We start from the raw sequence: 19,717 nt of genomic DNA on the forward strand, positions 1-19,717 counted from the left end.
TGTGTGTGTGTGTGTGTGTGTGTGTGTGTGTGTGTGTGTGTGTGTGTGTGTGTGTGTGTGTGTGTGTGTGTGTGTGTGTGTATTTATTTGACTTTTGGATCCAAATCATTTTCACCCCTCAGCTGTTCCAGGCTAGTGGGGTATTGTCGCTACCTCTTGGAGCGGGTGGGCGGCGTGGACAACTTGGTGAATGTAATAACTTGGCGACAAGTATGAGGAGACATATGATTTTGAAATTCATACCATAGCTGATCTACTACGTCATTATTTTTTTTTACCCTTATCTCTGTTTCTATTGTCCTGAACTGTCTGCCAGAGGACAGACTTTCAAACAAAGTGACCAGGGTGGGATGAACGTCTCATTGTGGTGTTTTAATTTTAATTTAATGTTATTAATGTCCTACTTTGAGGTAATAGGAATTGTCAAAGACTTTACAGGCGAGAGACAGGCATCTGATGATCTTCTGGGTGATGATGAGGACCCTTTAGAGCACTTTCTTCTCTGATGCTGTGCAGCTGTCAAATCTCATACAGATTAAATATGTCAATCTGCACTTTATGGAGCAGCAAGAGAAGGACACCAGTTGTTTTTTAGTTGATTTGGTTCTTTCAGAGGATCCTCGGGACAAGAGCAGGGACATAGAGACTGGCCCCGGTGTGGTAGAGGGTTAGCCCTGATGCTGGGGGAGACGTTGTCCAGTGTATCTGCTCTCCTTGTAGCTGATGGAATTTAGGATTAACTGCTATTAAATCAGCGTGGCTGAAGTCCTTGCTATGATGTGAACAGCCTTAGGATACATTCTGTGACTGTGTGATGCAGATGAACAAGCGCCAAGTTAGCGTCAGCATCTGGTGGAATATACACAGCAGTTATCACAACAGTACCAAACACTGTTTCAGAAATATCTCAGATATCAAATATCAATATTTGACTATTTATCCATCCATCCATTCATGACTCCCATGTTAAAATACCAGCTTTACAGTATTAAAAAGCATACAGTTAGAGTCTGCAGGAAAATGTAGTCCCAGTGCTGTGTTGAGACAAGCACAGGTGAACTATTATCAGTCTAATAGCAGAACCCACAAGCTAAACAAAATACAAAAAGGGGAACACTGGAAGCTAACGAGGAAGAGGAACAAGAAGCAAAAGCAGACAATGAGATGAAAACATAGGGGAAGACAGAAGGGTGAGTGAAGGAACCGCTGAAAGTCAAAGGGGAAAATGAGACTGGGAAAAGTAAAACTAACAGTAACCATGCAGAACAGGGAATACCGAAATAAAACGGAGCCAATCAAAGGTTGCTTTTTGTATGAAAACGTGTGGGGGAAAACCTGCTGTGTGTCAAACTCCAGCACAGAGAGCACAGAGCACCATCCATAAGTATTGTATCTATTATTAATGATGATAATTATGATGTTAAACAGTGATTCCTCCACCGAAAACACTGAAGATAAAGCTGCAAGCAAAGCTGTGTGTATGTCTGTGTGTTACAGTTTGAGGATGCTGAGGCTCTCGCAGACTACACAGAGAGTCTGCTCCATTTTCAAGATCAGTTCTACCAGAAGGAGATGAAGTTGCAGGATGAGGTCGACCAGCAGAAGAAAGCACTGTTAACCCTGCAGGACCAGCACAACTTGGTGGTAATGCAGAAAAACAGTCTGCTGTCTCAGCTCCAGACCGAGCTAGAGAAGACTCAGGCCGAAGCTCTCACATGGGTACCGGACACAATCCTGGATCACAGTCCTGCAGCAGAACTAAGGCTAGGTCAAATATACACTGTGAATGGCATTATGTGTTGCTGTCTTCATACAGGAACAAAAGTGGAACCACATTCAGGAAACAGCTGCAAAGAAGACACTACAACTGGGAAAGATTAAGATGGCGATCCTAAACCTCTATGAAATGACAGCAGGTGCCATAGGAGAAAAGGAAGGAGTTGATATGAATGACACAGAGACGCAGCTGAACAAGGTAAACTCGCAGATCAGTTACTGACAAAGAGCTAGAGCAGCAGGAAATGATCAACATAACCACCTGTTCCCTACCTTCTTCTTATAGCTGCAGATGTTCTCCGAGGATGAAAATGACATAGTGAAACAATATCAAGCCAGACTTCATGCAGCCAGCGATGGAAAGAAGCCAAACAAGGACAAAGGGAACACAAAACCCAGAAAAAAATGAACGCATATTCAGTTTCTTGGCATACCGAATCATTTATTACTTCAAATAAAGGTTGAAAATATTGAAGTTTTTGAGCTGTTTTCAAACTGAATATGACTGAATAGTTAATATTTTAGCTAGGACAGGTAACTTCAATAATACCAGAAAACTCAATTCCATGTGCAATCAGCAGCTGATTAGTTACTTTGGAAAGGCTCCTTAGTTTGTCTTCCTGACTGTATTTATTCAGTTAGCAGTGGTGGAGCATTCGAGTGGACCTACTGTGACTGGTTTTAATTTATTTATTTTGTTTTTCAATCCAGTGGCTGTTTGAACCCAGCTGTCATTCTTACTAGGCTGACACCTCAGACACACGCTCCACGTCTTAATGTTACAGTATTTAGGATGTGCACTCTCAGTGACATCAAAAGGAGGCAAAACCTCATTATGTAGTCCTCATAATAAAGCAACGTGAGGCAATTGTAGTTGTGAATTGGCATTACATACATATACATACATATACATACAATACTGTATATCCAGAAAGCCTACATGCAGATGGTTTTGGGTGTCCACGTGACTGTTATGCAAATCATTGAAAACACAGAGGACAACACTGCCACCCTGTGGACATCAAAGAGTATTTTATTTACTCAGTGAACGAGCCCATTTATTTTCTTGGGCTGGTTAGACGTGCTTCTAATTAATAGTTAAGTAGAAGCATGTTGGATATTTGCTGAGGTTGTTGCATCTCTTAATCACAAGATGTTTACTCAGAATGCAGCAAAGCTCACACACAAAGGCACAGCCATGTGAATACAGTCCAGTGCAGTTGTGAGTAACACATCAGTGTAGATGTCTGTTGAACTAATAAAAATGTGACATGAGATTGTTTTTGGTGTCATTTCTAAAGCTCCCTGTCAGCAGAACTACACAAAAACCAAGAACAAAAATCAATGAACTCAGCTGAGAGGTGGAGCATGTGCAAAAGAAGAAGCTGCTACATTTTGGTGCTGATGGACATTTGTGACATGGCTTTGGCCTTACTGGCCTTAATGTTTACGCTCTTAGAGATTCCTTCTTGTCTGCTGCTGTTGTTTCATTAACAATCTCAGATATTTACAACACATATTTGATTTTGCTCTCAGAGTGAACCCAAAGCACCAAAGACTCATTCAAGAACAGGAAAGAATGAATGAAAACCTGATTCTGTGTCATGTAGCAGAAACTCAGTGCCTCTAGGGATACAAACATGTTCAAGGCAACCTGCTGAAGAACAAAATAAGCATCAGTATGAGAAAGAAGAGTGATTTAAGTGACTTTGAGTGTGAAACTGCTGATCTACTGAGTTTTTCCACATGACCTCTGTAGGGTTTATGGAGAAAGATCTGAGAAGGAGGAAATATCCAGTGAGCAGCAGTTCTCTGGGTGAAAACGGCTTTTTGATGCCAGAGGTCAAAGGAGAGGGCTCGGCTGCATCAAGCTGATAAGAAGGCAACAGTAACTCAGAAATGCCTCTGTACATCCAAGCTATGCAGAAGAGCATCTCTGAACACATTGAACCTTGAAACGGATGGGCTACAGCAGCCAGAGACCATATCTGGTGCCACTCCTTTCAGTTAAGGACAGGAAACCCAGGCTACAGCTCTCAGGGGCTCAGCAGAATATTGCAAAAACATTGCCTGGTCTGAGGAGTCCTGATGTCTGCTGTGACATTTATGGCAGGGCCAGAATTTAGTGTAAACAGCGTGACTCCTTCCTGCTGCTCCTGGTGTAATGATGGACATTTTCTTGACATAATTTGGATCTCTTAGTACCACTGAGCACAGCTTACCATCGTTGCTGACTGTGTCCATCCCATTATGACCACCCACGCAGTCTCTATGTCCGGTGCTGTATGAGCAGTGTTGGGTAAGTTACTTTAAATTAGTAACTTAGTTACATTACTAGTTACTTCTATCAAAAGTAACTCAGTTACTTCAAGTTACTCGTTACTTTCAAAGTAACTAGTTACTAGGGAAAGTAACTTTGGTTTTACTCAGAATTCTCTTGTTAATGTGTTGCTTCCATAACTTTGCCAGTCTTCTAGCTTGCTTACTTGCCACAAGTGCACTGTGCCACCTACCAATAGAAAGGAAAAAATAATGTGCACATTTCCACGAGAGAAATCCCACGCCTGATTCTATCCTAGCCTGCTTTTTACATCCAACACAAAAACTGCAGTCGTGGTGCTTTCGATTGTACTCAGAACTCGGAAATTCTGCCTTCTGAATAGGAAGATGTAGGTAACACCAGACTGCAGATGAGCTGCATACAGGGCTGGACTGGGACAAAAAAATCGTCCCGGGCATTTTGACTAGAGACCGGCCCACCATTATAGGAAAAATCATAAAGCCTTTGAATGAAAACAAACACTGTTGTGACAGTGATGTTCACTGTTCTGATGGTATATATGCATCAATCTATCAATCGTTTGTTGTAAGATTCAGATAATTATTTTTTAAAAGTGAGACATTTTAAATGAGAATAAGAAAGTATTTCCTTGTGCCCCCCTTTCCCTGTTAATGCCCTACATGCCCCTGGCAACACTTTGCTAGACCCGCCCCTGCACAGTTACCAGCTGTCAGCTACCTAAAAAAGGATCCTGGGGTTATTTGTCTCTCAGAAACAGTTCATAACTTCCCTTCAACTCATTCATGTCACCTAAAAGGTAAACCTGTTTCTCCATCACCTGTTCAGCTCTGATGATTCAGTAAGGACATCTCCTGGTTTCATCTTCATGTTTCCCTCTCACCAGATAACCAAACCATATCATGACCAGCAGCTTTACAGCTGTGGCTCCAGCAAACATCAGCTGATACTAGAAATTAATATTAAATAAATTCTAACAACAGCTGATCAAGCTTAAACGTGCTGCTGTTGTTTAGCGCGACATCCGCTGGTTTCCTCTTTCGGCGCAAAGTGAGCGATAAACAAACAAGAGAGAAGCCGATCAGCTGATCATTGATCAGTTTCATGATTGAAGTAGAAACAGGAGAGGGAGGGTGAGAGGATGAGAGAAGAAGAGGCAGCTGTGCAGCGTAAACACAGAATAACTCCAGCTTTGTGTCTTTTTCATTGTAGCTGAAGTCCAGGACAAACTGTTCCTTTTCACCTCAATAAGAAACGCGTAATATTTTCTCTGAATACCAGACGATTCCGTTTTTTTACAGGACGGTTGGCAACTCTAATAATTAACCTTATGAACAAAATAAAAGTTCAACATCAGTAACTTCATAGCACCACCCAGCTGTATAGAAACTCCGTCATGCTAGCTAGCACGCAGTACGAAAAAGTCAGAATAACGAAAATAAACTCCACCTAAACTTGGTTCATATCTGACCCAGAGAGACTGCAGGTCAGAACTTCTTACCTGAAGTTCAGTTCACATTTGGACCAGCGGCCGCTTCAGGTCTCTCCTCCTGCGTCCCTTTTCCTTCATCCACCTGCTGCCTCCACCACTTGCTAATGTTATTGAATCTGTGGAAGCTCCGGGATGCCGCCACACGAAGTAACGAATAACGAGCCTATCTAAATCCCAGTAACGAGTAACGCGTTCCTGATTTTGGCATAATAACTAGTTACTGCGCTCGTTACCACAATAATAACGTAGTTACTGTAACGCGTTACTTAATAACGCGTTAGTCCCAACACTGTGTATGAGTAAAACTCTCTGGACTCGAGATGGGTAGAGCTCAGGCGTGGTTTATTCCCCTTTTGTGGGTCTCTGCAATAACATGGGACATGAGTAACCATGGGTTTCCAGCAACAGGATTCCGCCCAAACTATCAAGAGAAGTTTCAAATTATTAGACACGACAGACTCCTCTAGCTGTTAGCCGCTAGCTCAGCGTGTCCATTTTTCCTACCGTCCAACCCATTAATTTCAAAACAAGATCATAAAACTGAAATCTACTCAGATGCTACTGTATGGGCAGTTCATGCTGTTAATGCACTGTCATGCTAACCTCAATAAGGATTTTCAAATATGTTTTAAACTCATGTTCAGTCAGGGCGGACTGAGGAAGAACTTACCACAGCAAAAGCTTCATTGCCACTAACGGGATAAGATTAGGGAAAACCAGTTTACCAGTAGCAGACTTTTAAAATCGAATCTTTCAAAATAAACCCATGGTTGCAATCCCAAGTTTAACAGGAATTTAACCGCAACAAAACCATGTTCATTCTTTTACATCATTACATTAGCAAGTACAACCTTCAGGTGGAGACCGAAAGGCATGATTTGTGTAACTGTGTATTTAGGCTGTATGTGTGATGATGTTCGTGCAACGTTTAAATGAGATTGGTCCACCTGTTGGGGAGGAGAGAGGGTACATATGCAACAAGAATATTATTTTTATTATTAATATTTTATATTGTATTTTATTAGTACATTTCCAAAACTTTAAATTCCAGTTGAGAAAAATTAAAAACAGACATTTTAATCATTTCTCGGCTTGACGTCGCTCTTCAGCATATCCATGAACAGCATCAACACACTGCTCTAAATGTTTCTGTCCAGTCAGGCACTAAAACTATCCAGTCATGAAGCTTCAGGAACAAACAAATCAAACCAGTTAGATGCGGCCTGAGTGAATCTGGGCTCAGTCTGTCTTGCGTTTCTGTGCAGGGTAGCCAATCAGATGTTAGGTATCATCTGATGATGAGCAATAAAAAATATTATTTATTAATTATTTTATGATGCAGATACAGGCATCATCAAATAATTATGTTAAATGAAATTAATTATGGATTTAATATATTTATTTTAATTAATTAATAATATGTATTTATTGTTTATGTATTTCCAACTTGACTAGATCAATGACACTTTTGATGAACTAATTGTGCACGCAGTTATTTCATTCTGGCACTCTCGGCGCTCCATACCTCTCTGCCTCCATCCCTGCACTGCAGTGTTTTTCCAGCAGATGTCGGCAGCAGAAAGCCCAGTTACTGCTTCTATGCTGGTGTTTGCGTCTCCACCGGGACAGCTGTTGTCGGAGGTTCTGTTTCTTTAAGGCCGGATGGTTTACAGCTCACACACGGCTGACGATCGGCGCCTGCTCAGTGCGTCTTCTCCGCTGCCGCTGCTTGGATCGCGGACCTGGAGGGTTTCTGTCCCGTCCGTGTGCTCCTGTGTGCGCGTATGTGTGTGCTGTGTCTGATGGTAACCCATGGATTGACGGAGGGGGAGGCTATTGTTACCAGCCCGGTGGCTTGTTCTGCTGCAGCTGCACTTTCAGCAGAGAATGCCCAAAGCAAACGGAGCGGTAACTGCACGGATAGCGCAGGAATACACCAGAGAATCAAGGTAATTACACGCGTATTTGTTTCTTTGTAGCCATGCCCCAGCTTTGTTTCTTATTCTCTGTGGAGTAATAATAATGAATAAAAACGAGGTCTCGCGCGAGGCTGTAGAATGGTGTCAAATCACAGCATCGCGCGCGGCTCGTACTATCGGAGGCTGTGGGTTTGTTTACCAGCGCTAAATGACACTTTGAGCCGCTACAAAGGTCCTGATGTCAGCGAAACACGTCCACACCGTGGGCAGCATCCTTCAGCAGCCTGGCCCTGCGTGTGTCTGGGATGGAGACACTGAAGGCAGCGGCAGCAGCTCTCGGGCCTGCTGGGGGAGCTTCGAGAATACAGCGAAGTTATTCAACATTTTTCCTGACAGCTGAAAGCAGAAGCACTGCTCAGATATTCATTATTTATTATACTGGCGTATTTCTGCTACTCCTGTTTGTCCTGAAATGATAACCCGTAACATTGTACTCTCTGAGTCTCACATAGTTTTCACAACATTTGTGGGTCTTATTAAGTCTTTATTGGCTTAATGACTGCCTCACTCACTGATACGCATTCTGCACAGTAACTCGCATGTGATTGCATATTAGTAACCACAAACACAACACAGCGGTTAGGTCTTAAATTGAACCAATGTATGCCAGTTCTTGAATACTGAGTACATGAATATTTTTTCTAATCATTGTACATGTTTTAATTTTTCTGAAGCACAGAAAAAAAAGATTCTGTTTGTGAGGTTTTGCTGGGAAGATGTAAAAGTTTTATTTATCCAGTTTGAAACCAATGAAAAAGATCAACAAAGTGCAAAGTTTCCATTGTACTTTATTAGCTAATAGATGAGGAGTCTGTAAATGTTTTACAGTCTTCAGAGAGAATCATTGAGAGTAGGCTCCAGACCACCAAGGGCTAAAAAAAAATCCCTAATTCACTGGGTGTTCTTTATCTTTAGTAATTCAAGTAACTGCACAGGAACCTGAGTCATTCAGTTACAAAACATTTAAGTATGTCCTGCTGTACTCACTTTGTGTTGGAATTCTCTCTCACACTCTCTCCTTCTCTTTAGAGCTCCAATGATGCTTACTCCTAAATTAAATGGCATTTGATCAAATTTCCAGGCTTGTGGTCCACCAGGAAGTTTTTAACCACAGGGCTCCCAGACAGTCCGTGCTGTCAACATAAAGTACCCGGGGACGGATGGATATTCACTTTATGTAAAAGTCCAAACCTCAGATTTTAAAATTACAATGGCAGTGACCATTACAGTTCAAACTCTATGTGCTTAACACAGGAAACACAAACATTAGACCTGTGTAGGTTTGTATTGTTTTAAGGCAGGGAAAAAACCCAAAGTAAACTTTACAAAGAAATAAAATGCAAGTTAACACACACACACACACACACACACACACACACACACACACACACACACACACACACACACTTCCAAAGAACAGGACCACACTTACTGAAATCAACGTCTGCACACTTTGATCTAGAAATAGTTAAAAGATCTGCAGTTTAGAGTATTACAGAACATTTGTTACATTTTGGTAGGAACTTGTCCTGGTGACCTTATTGCTATCATTATCAAATGTGAGATCGCTGTCCAAATCATGCTAAGGTTTCTGACTAGCACACTGTGTTTCCGACACACGTCTGAGATTTTAGACCAACAAAAAATGTTTCAGTTTTGTCTCAAGTTTGCCTTCAGTTCTAAATGTCTCAGGTTTTAGACATCCAGATATCAGCACAGATAATTAGTGAACAGAGGTTAGATCATCAGAAAAAAAATTAGTAGTAGTTTATAGCTAATAGTTTTCTGTATAATATGAAGTGAAAGTTGAATAAATATGATTGTGGGTTGAGAAAAAAAAATATAAACTAGACAAGCGAATCTAGAGGAATCCAAGGAAGAAGCACGACACTCTAAACAGGAATAACAGCTCCGTGTTAAACCTGTGAGATTGAAGTCGTCATCAGTCACAAGCCTAATCCAATCAGAATATGTCATTTTTTTATATTGTTCTCTAAAGATTTGGAGGTCAGAATAAAAAATAATTCTATTTGACAAAAAAAGAGTTTAAACTCCTCCACATGATATTAAATGAACACACCACTTCTTTAATAATGAATATGACTTAATGTGTTAATATGTTTTGATTCAGTACGTATCCTGATAGAGTAATCTTAGCTAGTTTCATTTGTGAAACTGAGCTTATGACATTAACATTAGCCGATGCAACCAAACACTTTATGCACCCGCAGTAACTTAAATGTGCAGAGGGCAAAATGTGACTCATTTCCCACTCTCAACAATCCTACCTCCGACCATGAACCACTTCAGCAAAAAACTTGGTTCAAGTCCAGCTCCCAAGTCTCCACTCGGAGGTTTATTAAATAAAGCTCAGCGTGTATTCTGAGAAAAAAACACACCCTGCAAAGGCAGAGTACATGTTCATCAGTCAGGTAGTGTGAAAGGGTGCAGTACCGTCTCTGTTCCCTCTCCTAGGTTGGGTCTCCACCCTTTGTGCTGGGTCTCCTGCCAGAGCTCGTCTGTGATTTAGTACGCTGACCACATGCAGCCGCTGCCATATGTTTCAGAGGACAGCTCATATTTAAAGCTTCAGTGCCCATTCCTTGGTAGCCTCTAGATGAAAGTCGTTAAACGTTTTTTGGTTACAAGCCACCATCTTAGAACAGACGGGAAAGATTTGTCTTCAGACAACAGCAACACAGCAGAAAGGTAGCATCCTGCTACCTACTGGGTAAAAACATACATTCAGTTCACTTTGCATAGTCAGACGCTCAGTTTGCTCTCTGTGTCATTTGTTTATAAAAACTCAACAGGACACAAGGAGGTCAAATGGACTCAAATATAAAGTAAAGTAAATTCTGTTGCTACAGTGTGACACTACAGTGTGACACTACAGTGTGACACTACAGTGTGACACTACAGTGTGGCATTTTGTCTAAATATCAGAGCTACACTCTTAAGGTGGATCCTTTTTGTGGACTTTTTAAACCAAGAAGGAGCCATCAGTGTTACGTGTCCGCACTTCTGCACGTCTGCTGTTTGGCTCCTCAAAGCTCTTTGTTTCTCTTTGTTCAGGCTTTGACAAACACAGATTTTCACTTCATAATCCTGCTTTGGGGTTTTCCCTAATCCAGATGATTTGCGTTGTCCTGCAATGTGTCCAGATCATCACTCCAGGTCTGTCACTGGTGTAGAGCCAAACAGAGGATGCAGATTAAGATGGATTAATACCTCTGCTGCTTTGTTTGATGATGAAACATCAGTCAGAATCCAGCTTCAGCTGAGTGAGGTTCATTTTTTAAAAGTGGCTCAAATAGATTATCCTAGGGCGTACTGGTAATTGTACTACACTGCATTTTGTGTATTGTCATTACAAAGCAGGTTAACATTGCTAATTGAGCAGTGAAGTAGGGCTGGGCCATATTATACCGTTCACGGAAATACCGGTATAATGTTAGGCAACGATAGGAAAATGAAATATCGCGATAGAATGGGAGTAAAACGCGCATGCGCAGTGCCTTTGTTTTCATACGCACATGGCCGATTGTTGAGTGAAACAGATGAACCAGAATTGGTTTGTAAAAATGGTGCAACTTCGTGATGTGGAACTGGTTTGGTGTTTGTCCGTCAGATACACAACAAAGCACATTTTTTTGCAGAACATGCAAGCGGCCGTCGTTATTGTCGTATTTGTCGGACTAAGATGCTCTTAAATCTGGGAGTAATCTGGGTCCTAAACTCCGTATGCTTCAGGTCAAACAACACTGCAGCATCACTGAGAGTTAAAAACTGTCTAAATTCTTTCATCTTTAATAAAACGATCAGCATTGCTGCTTTACCAGGTGTAACTATAAAGTTTAACTTCCAGGCATCCATGAAAACAAAAGTTATTACATTTAACGGAGTTAGAAGTTAGCAGGAAGCTAGCGGAAGTTAGCTCGCTAGTTTCGCTAGTTACCTAAGCATGATATTGCATGTTCTGACTGAGAGATTTCTGAAAAAAAATCAAACGTACAGCTCTGCTATCACTTCCAACATAAATGAAGACAGGAAACTAAACAGCAGTGACGTTTGTAGGGTTACTGAAGTTGGGCTAGCTGGTATATAATGATGTGCTACGTGATCGCTAGCGACACAGCTATGTTAGCATAACATAAACAGTGAAGCTGGAGGACGAACACTAACACTTTTCCACTTATAAAAGTTAACGTGAAGGTTCCTCATGGTTAGAGACAAATGCAATCGCATGGCAGGATGCTGTAAACGGACCAAACTTCAGTCAGGAGAACAACTGAGATAATCCATCCACAATACGAGGTTAGTCATTAATATACTGCAACAACATGGGAATAGAGCAGCTGCCAGAGAATTCAACATTAATGAATCAATGGTACAGAAGTGGAGGAAGCAAGAAGAATGAGTTTAATAAAGTTTGATTTATCTGACTGCTTTGTTTCGCTTAATGTGCCTTATAATCCCGTGCACCTTATGGTCTGAAAAATACGTACTGCACACTGCAGTTTAATGTTGCAAAGCACCTCTTTTTAACTTCAGTGGATATTATACATGGTTATGCTCAGGATATGTCAGCCCATTTCTACTGGAAATGCCTTTTGGTTAAACTTTCAGCAAGGAATTTGCATTTGCACTGTTACATTTTTATAAAGCTTTAATGTACATAAAAACCAGCTTCTTGTTTAAGTGAAAATAAATGGAAGGTTGTCTTTTTGCGCTAGTAATGTTGTGGAGTTGTATTTTGTCTCGCATCAATTATATCGTCAGTTATATTGTTATCGCAAATTTTCAAATATATATCGTGATAAATATTTTTGGCCATATCGCCCTGCTCTACAGTGAAGTAAAGTGAGGCTTCAGCTGGTCTCCCACGACCCATGCTTCTTGTTGCACCTGGCCTTGTGGTTGCGATGCCTGAAGGCCAAAAGTAATAATCAGATGCCCAAAAGTATATAGTCATGAAAATATGGCGATGGCCGAGGATGTGGTTCAAGATCAAAACTATGGAATATTCATATTTTTGTGCTGTGTTTTTTTATTTTAGGCCAAAAATGTTACTTTCTAGACAAAAAAATGTCACCTTGGCAGGAGCCTGTTTTGGGGGTCCTGTGTGTGTGTGTGTGTGTGTGTGTGTTGTTCGGTTGTTCTTAGTAAAACCGATGCTTTTGTAAAGATGGGGAGAGTTGGAGGCTGTATGCCCCGATAGGGAACTTTATCACATTTTATTTGTGTTTTTAATCCAAAAAAGGAAAATCAGAATCAAAGTTAGACTTACAAACGCTCCACCTCAGCGTGAGACCCCGAGAGAGTCAGGTGTGACTTTGCACAGTTTGGTCAGTGTGGGTGAAATTCTCTCTGATTCACGGTGCGACCCCGAGATGGAGCTCCTCCCCGATCCACCAATGAAACCATTTAAAACAGAGGTGGCCTTCGCTTTTACCAATGAGAAAAACCACTGATCAATAAAGCAATTTTAGGAAGGCAGGCTCTCGCTTCAGCCACTAAGGACGGTTTTGATCTGACCAATGAGCTGTATTTACGGCCTTCTGACGAGTAAAGCGCGTTTTTTTAAAACCAACCAAGACAGCTTTGCAGATGCTGCAGAAAGTCCTTACCAGCTGCCCCACAACTTTACCAGTGTTGTTGGTCTCCTCACCACATTCAGGCGTTTTTCCACATAAAACATCGCTCTCGCTTCGGTACGACCGTCTCACGCTGAGGCGGAGCGTTTGTAAGTCTAACTTTTTTGGATTAAACAAACAAAATGTATCCATCGGGGCACGCAGCCTCCAACTCTCCCCATCCTTACAAAAGCACTGGCTTTACCAAAAACAACCTTTTTACTGTGGTTTAACACAGTTTCACAGATGCACACACACACACACACAGGTTTCTGCCAAGGGAACATTTTTTTGTCTAAAAAGTAAACTTTTTGACTTAAAATGACAACAGCACAAAAATATGAATATTCCACAGTTTTCGTTTCTGTCTCAAACCACCTCTTCATCATCCTCATCCATCGCCATATTTTCATGATCACATATTTTTGGGCATCGGATTATTGATTATTACTGAGTTATAAAATATCATAATTTTATGATAGTCATCAAAATGATAACTGCCATTAACTTTTATTACTTCCTAAATCATTCGACGGGGGGCCATAAATCACTGACCTGCAGATAAGCGTGACTTTGTTATGCTCAGTTTCATGAAACAGAGAGGGAACATTTTCTCGGTGGCTTCCGTTTATTGGATTTAAGTCAAATTATGAAATGTACTGTATTGTTTTCTTATTACTATTACTTATTAGTACTAGAGGCTGTATAAGTTAGAAGAGTATGTATTGCTCTTTAAACAGGCCTTGTCATGTCACAGTTTGGCACAGGGCCTTGGTGCGCCTGAATATGAGCACTTATACTTTTACACCTTCTCACAGCTCTTCAATCCAGCTGACAGACAAATGCACAGTACACTCACCATAACCTGCTTTCAGATCACTAAATCAATTACCACGTCTCAGATTTTATTGGCCTTGCTTTGGTACAGGATATTTCCTGAGTTCAGATCCGAAGTGATAAAAACGCTCTTGTTGGAAAAACTAGAGTTTTCTACTTTACCGAGCTTGTTCAGTCCTATAGACCAGCGTTCCCCAACCCCCAGGCCAGGGACCGGTACCAAACAACTCACAGACCGGTACCAGGCCACGAGACTTGAGAAATGTATGGTTTTCAGTGTTAGGTGTGGCTGTGTGCAGACAGGAATAGGACCCAAGGTGCAGACTCCGGAGACAGACGTGAACCCAAAAAGGCTTTAATGCTGAACATGACAGAACTAGAAAAACTCAAAATAAACTTACACCGGTGGACAGGCAAAACACACAGCAAAATAAACGGTAGATCGCAACACGGACACAGAGAAACACAGGGCTTAAATACACAGAGGGAGCAATCAGGGAACAAAACAAGGAGCCAGAAACAACAAAACAAAAAAAGTGCAAACACTGGAGCCCGGAAAGCAACAGAACAAAACACAGAAACAAAGTCCAAAACAACAGCACCAAGGCCCAGGCAAAGTCCAAAAGCAAACAAACAAAAGAGCTCACGAAAGGCGCAGAGGCCCAGGCAATATTCTCAAAAAAGTTCAGGGGGACCGGACCGGAGGCTGACAGTCCAAGAGCCCAGAAAACAGTTCAGGAGGCCGGCCAGGCAGAAGGCCCCGGTGGCGACGGAAGCAGATCAGGAGGCCGGCCGGGCGGGAGGCACCGACGGCGACCGAGCAGATCAGGAGGCCGGCCGGGCGGGAGGCACCGACGGCGACGTAGTTCAGGGGGCCGTCCATGACGGCAATGACGTCCAGTCATCGGCCGGACAGGACGTGCAGGACGTGCAGGCCGGACAAAATGTGCAGGAACAGACAGCATGGAGACCTCAGGAGCAGACGAAGCTGAACACTCGGAGGCCGGACCAGGCGGAGCTGCAGAGCGAGGCCGGACCAGGCGGAGCTGCAGAGGCCGGACCAGGCGGAGCTGCAGAGGCAGAGGCCGGACCAGGCGGAGCTGCAGACTCGGAGGCCGGACCAGGCGGAGCTGCAGACTCGGAGGCCGGACCAGGCGGAGCTGCAGACCAGGCGGAGCAGCAGACTCGGAGGCCGGACCAGGCGGAGCAGCAGACTCGGAGGCCGGACCAGGCGGAGCTGCAGACTCGGAGGCCGGACCAGGCGGAGCTCAAAGAACCGACCCTCCAGCGGAGACAGGAGCTGAAGCGGATTCATCATCCTACTATAGCGCGGAATCTACCTCCGGCCTGGATATGACAGGGGTCCTGAATGGCGGCTGGATCGGAGCACAGGCTCCTCGGGCCCTCCAGCTGACGGTGGCGTGAGACTGAACGGCTCCTCGGGCCCTCCAGCAGGAAGAGACGGCTGAAGCGACTCCTCGGACCCTCCAGCGGAGACAGTTGGCTGAAGCGACTCGGACCCTCCAGCGGAGACAGGTGGCTGAAGCGGTCCTCGGACCCTCCAGCGGAGACGGGTGGCTGAAGCGGTTCCTCGGACCCTCCAGCGGAGACAGGTGGCTGAACCGGCCTCGGACCCTCCAGCGGAGACAGGTGGCTGAACGGGCCCCTCGGACCCTCCAGCGGAGACAGGTGGCCGAACGGGCTCCTCGGGCCCTCCAGCGGAGACAGGTGGCCGAACGGGCTCCTCGGGCCCTCCAGCGGAGACAGGTGGCCGAACGGGCTCCTCGGGCCCTCCAGCGGAGACAGGTGGCTGAACGGGCTCCTCGGGCCCTCCAGCGGAACGGCTGAAGCGGTTCCTCGGACCCTCCAGCGGAGACAGGTGGCTGAAGCGGTTCCTCGGACCCTCCAGCGGAGACAGGTGGCTGAAGCGGTTCCTCGGACCCTCCAGCGGAGACAGGTGGCTGAACGGGCCCCTCGGACCCTCCAGCGGAGACAGGTGGCTGAACGGCCTCGGACCCTCCAGCGGAGACAGGTGGCTGAACGGGCCCCTCGGACCCTCCAGCGGAGACAGGTGGCTGAACGGGCCCCTCGGACCCTCCAGCGGAGACAGGTGACTGAGCAAACAACTGAGGCGGTAACTGAGCAGGTGACTGAGCCGATAGGTGAGCTAATGTCTGAGCTATGGAGAGAAGTTTAAGTTGTATTGACTGTTGTAACGATGACAGTAATGGCGGGTGAGGTGGTGGATTAGCAGATGGTTGGACTAGGTTGTCTGAGCCTACAGATCCTACAGAAAACTGCCGGACGGGCTCACCCGAGCCTCCAGCAAGGTCAGAAACAGGCGCAAGCACCTGCCGGACACCAGCCACTCCCACCCGAGGAGAAGGCACGGGCGCAGGAGCTAACTGGTTCCCGGTCATCCCCACCCTGGGAGCCGGGACAGGCACAGTCAATGGCTGGGCAGCTGCAGTCCCCACCCGAGGAGCCGGCACGGGTGCAGCGACAGGCAGAGGCTCAGCCAGCCCAGACACCCGAGCAGGGACCAGCCGGACCCCAGCCTCCCCCACCCGAAGCACCGAAACAGGTGCAGGGGAATGCTGGGCCCGAGCTGCCCTGGGAGCAGGAAAACAATGGTGCGAAGGAGCAGGCTCAGCAAACACAGACTCCCCCAAAATGTTTTTTAGCTTCCTACCACCACCACGTCTAACAGTCCCAATAGTCTCAGTCTTAGCAGTGTTCATATGATAGTTTCTTTCCAGCTCAGAGGAACAAAAGCAACCACCACCCACCACCGGGAGTTGCTCCGCAGAAAAAGAGTGGCGACGGTGTGAGCGTCGCCTCCTCCGGGAAGCGGGGGGTGGCAAACTGGGCTGCAAATCCTCCAACGGACCGGGCTGCGATGAGGAACCAGAGAGTCTGTGAAGCTCAGAACTTGGCAGACCCAAAAACAGCGCGAAGGACTGCAGCGGAGTGAGTCTACCGTCCGGCGTCACATAATCTTTCTTCCTCCGCCGCTTAACCCTCTTGTCGGACTGGTAATCCAGGGGTGAAGGCGGAGGTGTAGCGACCGGAGAGAATGAGCACGTGCTCAACCTGATCGCCCGAGGCATAGGCGCTGGCTCGGCCGTAGCCATGGCAGTTTGGAGGCTGCGGGGCCCTCCCAAAGCCAAACGTGACCCATAGAAAGGTGACTGGAGCTCCTGGGCATGCTCAGCTTCCTCCCTCACGATCTCCTTGAGGAAGGCAGAAACTGCGGGTCGCTGATACCACACGGAGTCTGCTGGGTCCATGTTCTGGTCACGATCTTCTGTTAGGTGTGGCTGTGTGCAGACAGGAATAGGACCCAAGGTGCAGACTCCGGAGACAGACGTGAACCCAAAAAGGCTTTAATGCTGAACATGACAGAACTAGAAAAACTCAAAATAAACTTACACCGGTGGACAGGCAAAACACACAGCAAAATAAACGGTAGATCGCGACACGGACACAGAGAAACACAGGGCTTAAATACACAGAGGGAGCAATCAGGGAATGGGTAACAGGAGGGAAACACAGCTGGGGCAAATCAGGCCTAACGAGACAAGGGGAAGCAAAACCAGACACATTAACATCAGACATGGACTTTCAAAGTAAAACAGGAAACACATAACACAGACTGAACAAAGACACAGACTCATATGCAGGCACTACAAAGGGAACAGAGACGTGGGAACAGGGCAGACACAAACACTGACTGAACACGGGGATATAGGAACTTAAGATACACATAGACACGAACTAGACAAGGGGATGCAGGTGATAGGGGAGACATAAGCCATAAGACGGAACTCAAAGAAACCAAAAACTAGAAAGTATAAATAATAACATAAACTCAAACACCCTGGGTCAACGACCCAGGCATCCTAACATTCAGGGGTTTTATCTGTTTTTATGATTATTTTAGCATTTTTATCGTTAACTCTGTTTCCCTGGGTCTTTTCTTGTGTGTTATGAATAAATCTTCTTTTTTCTGGTACTGGTTTTATTTTATTGTATTCATCCGCGACTCCGTGGTGCAAAAAAGGTTGGGGACCGCTGCTTTAGCACGTTTCTGGTGCAGTTTTGCAGCTGATATTTTAAAGCCCCACTATGATATTGTTCTACTAAATCCAAGGCAACCATCTACTGATGTGTTTATTCTCTTTAAAACCAAAGCATGCTTCAGGTATACCAGCTCATCGTGCTGTTAGTCACATCTAGCCGTGTTATTTTTTTCATCGTCAGTTGTTGTTTTCTCTAGTTTATGCAAATCTCGCTCTTCCTTTTTTCCATAGATATTGACATGAAGAAAGACATTGAGAGTCTAATCGCAGAAGAACGAGCTGATATCATCTTGAAGTATGCTACGGTGAGTTTACATTGTCACTTGTGTTTTCGTTCGTGTCTTGGAAGAAGAGTTCTCACATGGTTCATTTTGGGCTTAACAAAAACACAAAAGGACAAAAATTCAAATGTCTTCTTGTGTTTGCTTTGTGTGCAGCACATTTCTGCATGTGTGGAGGACAACAAGCGTGTATGTGTGTGGGTGGATGTGAGTATGCTGGCAAAGTGCATTAATAACATGTTGTGTAATAATATGTTTATGCCTGCGGTGCGATGTCTCGGAGAACGAAGACCACAGATATTGATTGTGACTGCAGTGGAAACTAACATTAAAAGCAGCCATTAAAAACTAAACAGACATGATTCATTACATCCTTTCCTCTTGATTAGTCTTCAATGGACTGAGAAGAAAGCCATCCACTATGCACATGTAGTACAGGTTTTAGAGTCCTGCTAATGATCCAGATACCTCGGCTTTGGGAATTTAATGATCCACCTATTCTTCAGTCTGAGCAAGAAACTGGAAATCATTCTTTTATCCAGGAAGCAAAATCAGGCTTCAGGTCTACAGTAAAAAGTCTTGACCATGGACTTTCATATGAACGACCGGTGTAGCCACCTAAATGTTATCTATCGAGTCGCTGACTAGGGCTAGGCCATATTATACCGTTCACGGTAGTACCGGTACAATGTTAGGCAAAGATAAGAAAATGAAATATCGCAATAGAATATGGGTAAAATGCGCATGCGCAGTGGCTTTGTTTTCATACACACATGGCAGAACACGTTTCATCATTTGAAACAGAAGCGCTTGTTGGAGTACAACAAAGCTGTTAAAGCACGTGAAGAGGCGTCCGCTTCAACTAGCGTGGTGGTGAAACCAAAGAAGCTGACTCAACAAATAATCGGCGTAGCTTTAAATAGCTGCATGCCTTATGACACAAGTAGCAAACGTTGGGGGGAACTAACTAATGAACTAAACTAATATAAACAGCTGCTTGTTTAAGTGAAAATAAATCAATGTTTTAGGGTTTTTTTGCACTAATAAAGTTGTGGAGTTGTAAAGTACTCCGTCTCGCGTCAATTATATTGTCAGTTATATTGTTATCGCAAGTTTTCAAATATATATCGTGACAAATATATTTTGCCATATTGCGCTGCCCTATCGCTGACTACAGTTTTGAGTTTAGCTTTTTGCATGTAGCCATCTTCGTTTTTTTCTGAGCGAAAAGTTAACATATTTGGAGCTAGCTAGTAGAGGTGGGAATCACCATACAACTCACGATACGATATTATCACAATACTTAACGCACGATACGATATTATTGCAATTTTT

At 44.2% G+C, this 19,717-nt stretch overlaps 2 protein-coding genes across 2 annotated transcripts in view; both read left to right on the forward strand.

Annotated features, from left to right (window-relative positions):
- The window catches only part of LOC102297676 (coiled-coil domain-containing protein 42 homolog), a 5,976-nt gene extending 3,725 nt beyond the window's left edge, over window positions 1–2,251 (forward strand). The window contains exons 5-7 of the mRNA XM_005944091.2: window positions 1,498–1,719; window positions 1,817–1,975; window positions 2,063–2,251. Of these exons, the coding sequence (XP_005944153.1) occupies window positions 1,498–1,719; window positions 1,817–1,975; window positions 2,063–2,185 (504 nt within the window). The 3' untranslated portion in view covers window positions 2,186–2,251. The remainder of the gene's footprint in view (window positions 1–1,497; window positions 1,720–1,816; window positions 1,976–2,062) is intronic.
- Window positions 2,252–18,340: 16,089 nt separating this feature from the next.
- Window positions 18,341–19,717, forward strand: part of LOC102297981 (USP6 N-terminal-like protein) — a 32,592-nt gene continuing 31,215 nt past the window's right edge. Inside the window, exon 1 of the mRNA XM_042212603.1 lies at window positions 18,341–18,406. Within this exon, the coding sequence (XP_042068537.1) occupies window positions 18,341–18,406 (66 nt within the window). The remainder of the gene's footprint in view (window positions 18,407–19,717) is intronic.

The sequence above is a fragment of the Haplochromis burtoni genome, unplaced genomic scaffold (assembly GCF_018398535.1).
Source record: "Haplochromis burtoni strain Fernald_Lab_line unplaced genomic scaffold, NCSU_Asbu1 Contig_381, whole genome shotgun sequence".
In the NCBI taxonomy this organism is placed as follows: Eukaryota; Metazoa; Chordata; class Actinopteri; order Cichliformes; family Cichlidae; genus Haplochromis; species Haplochromis burtoni.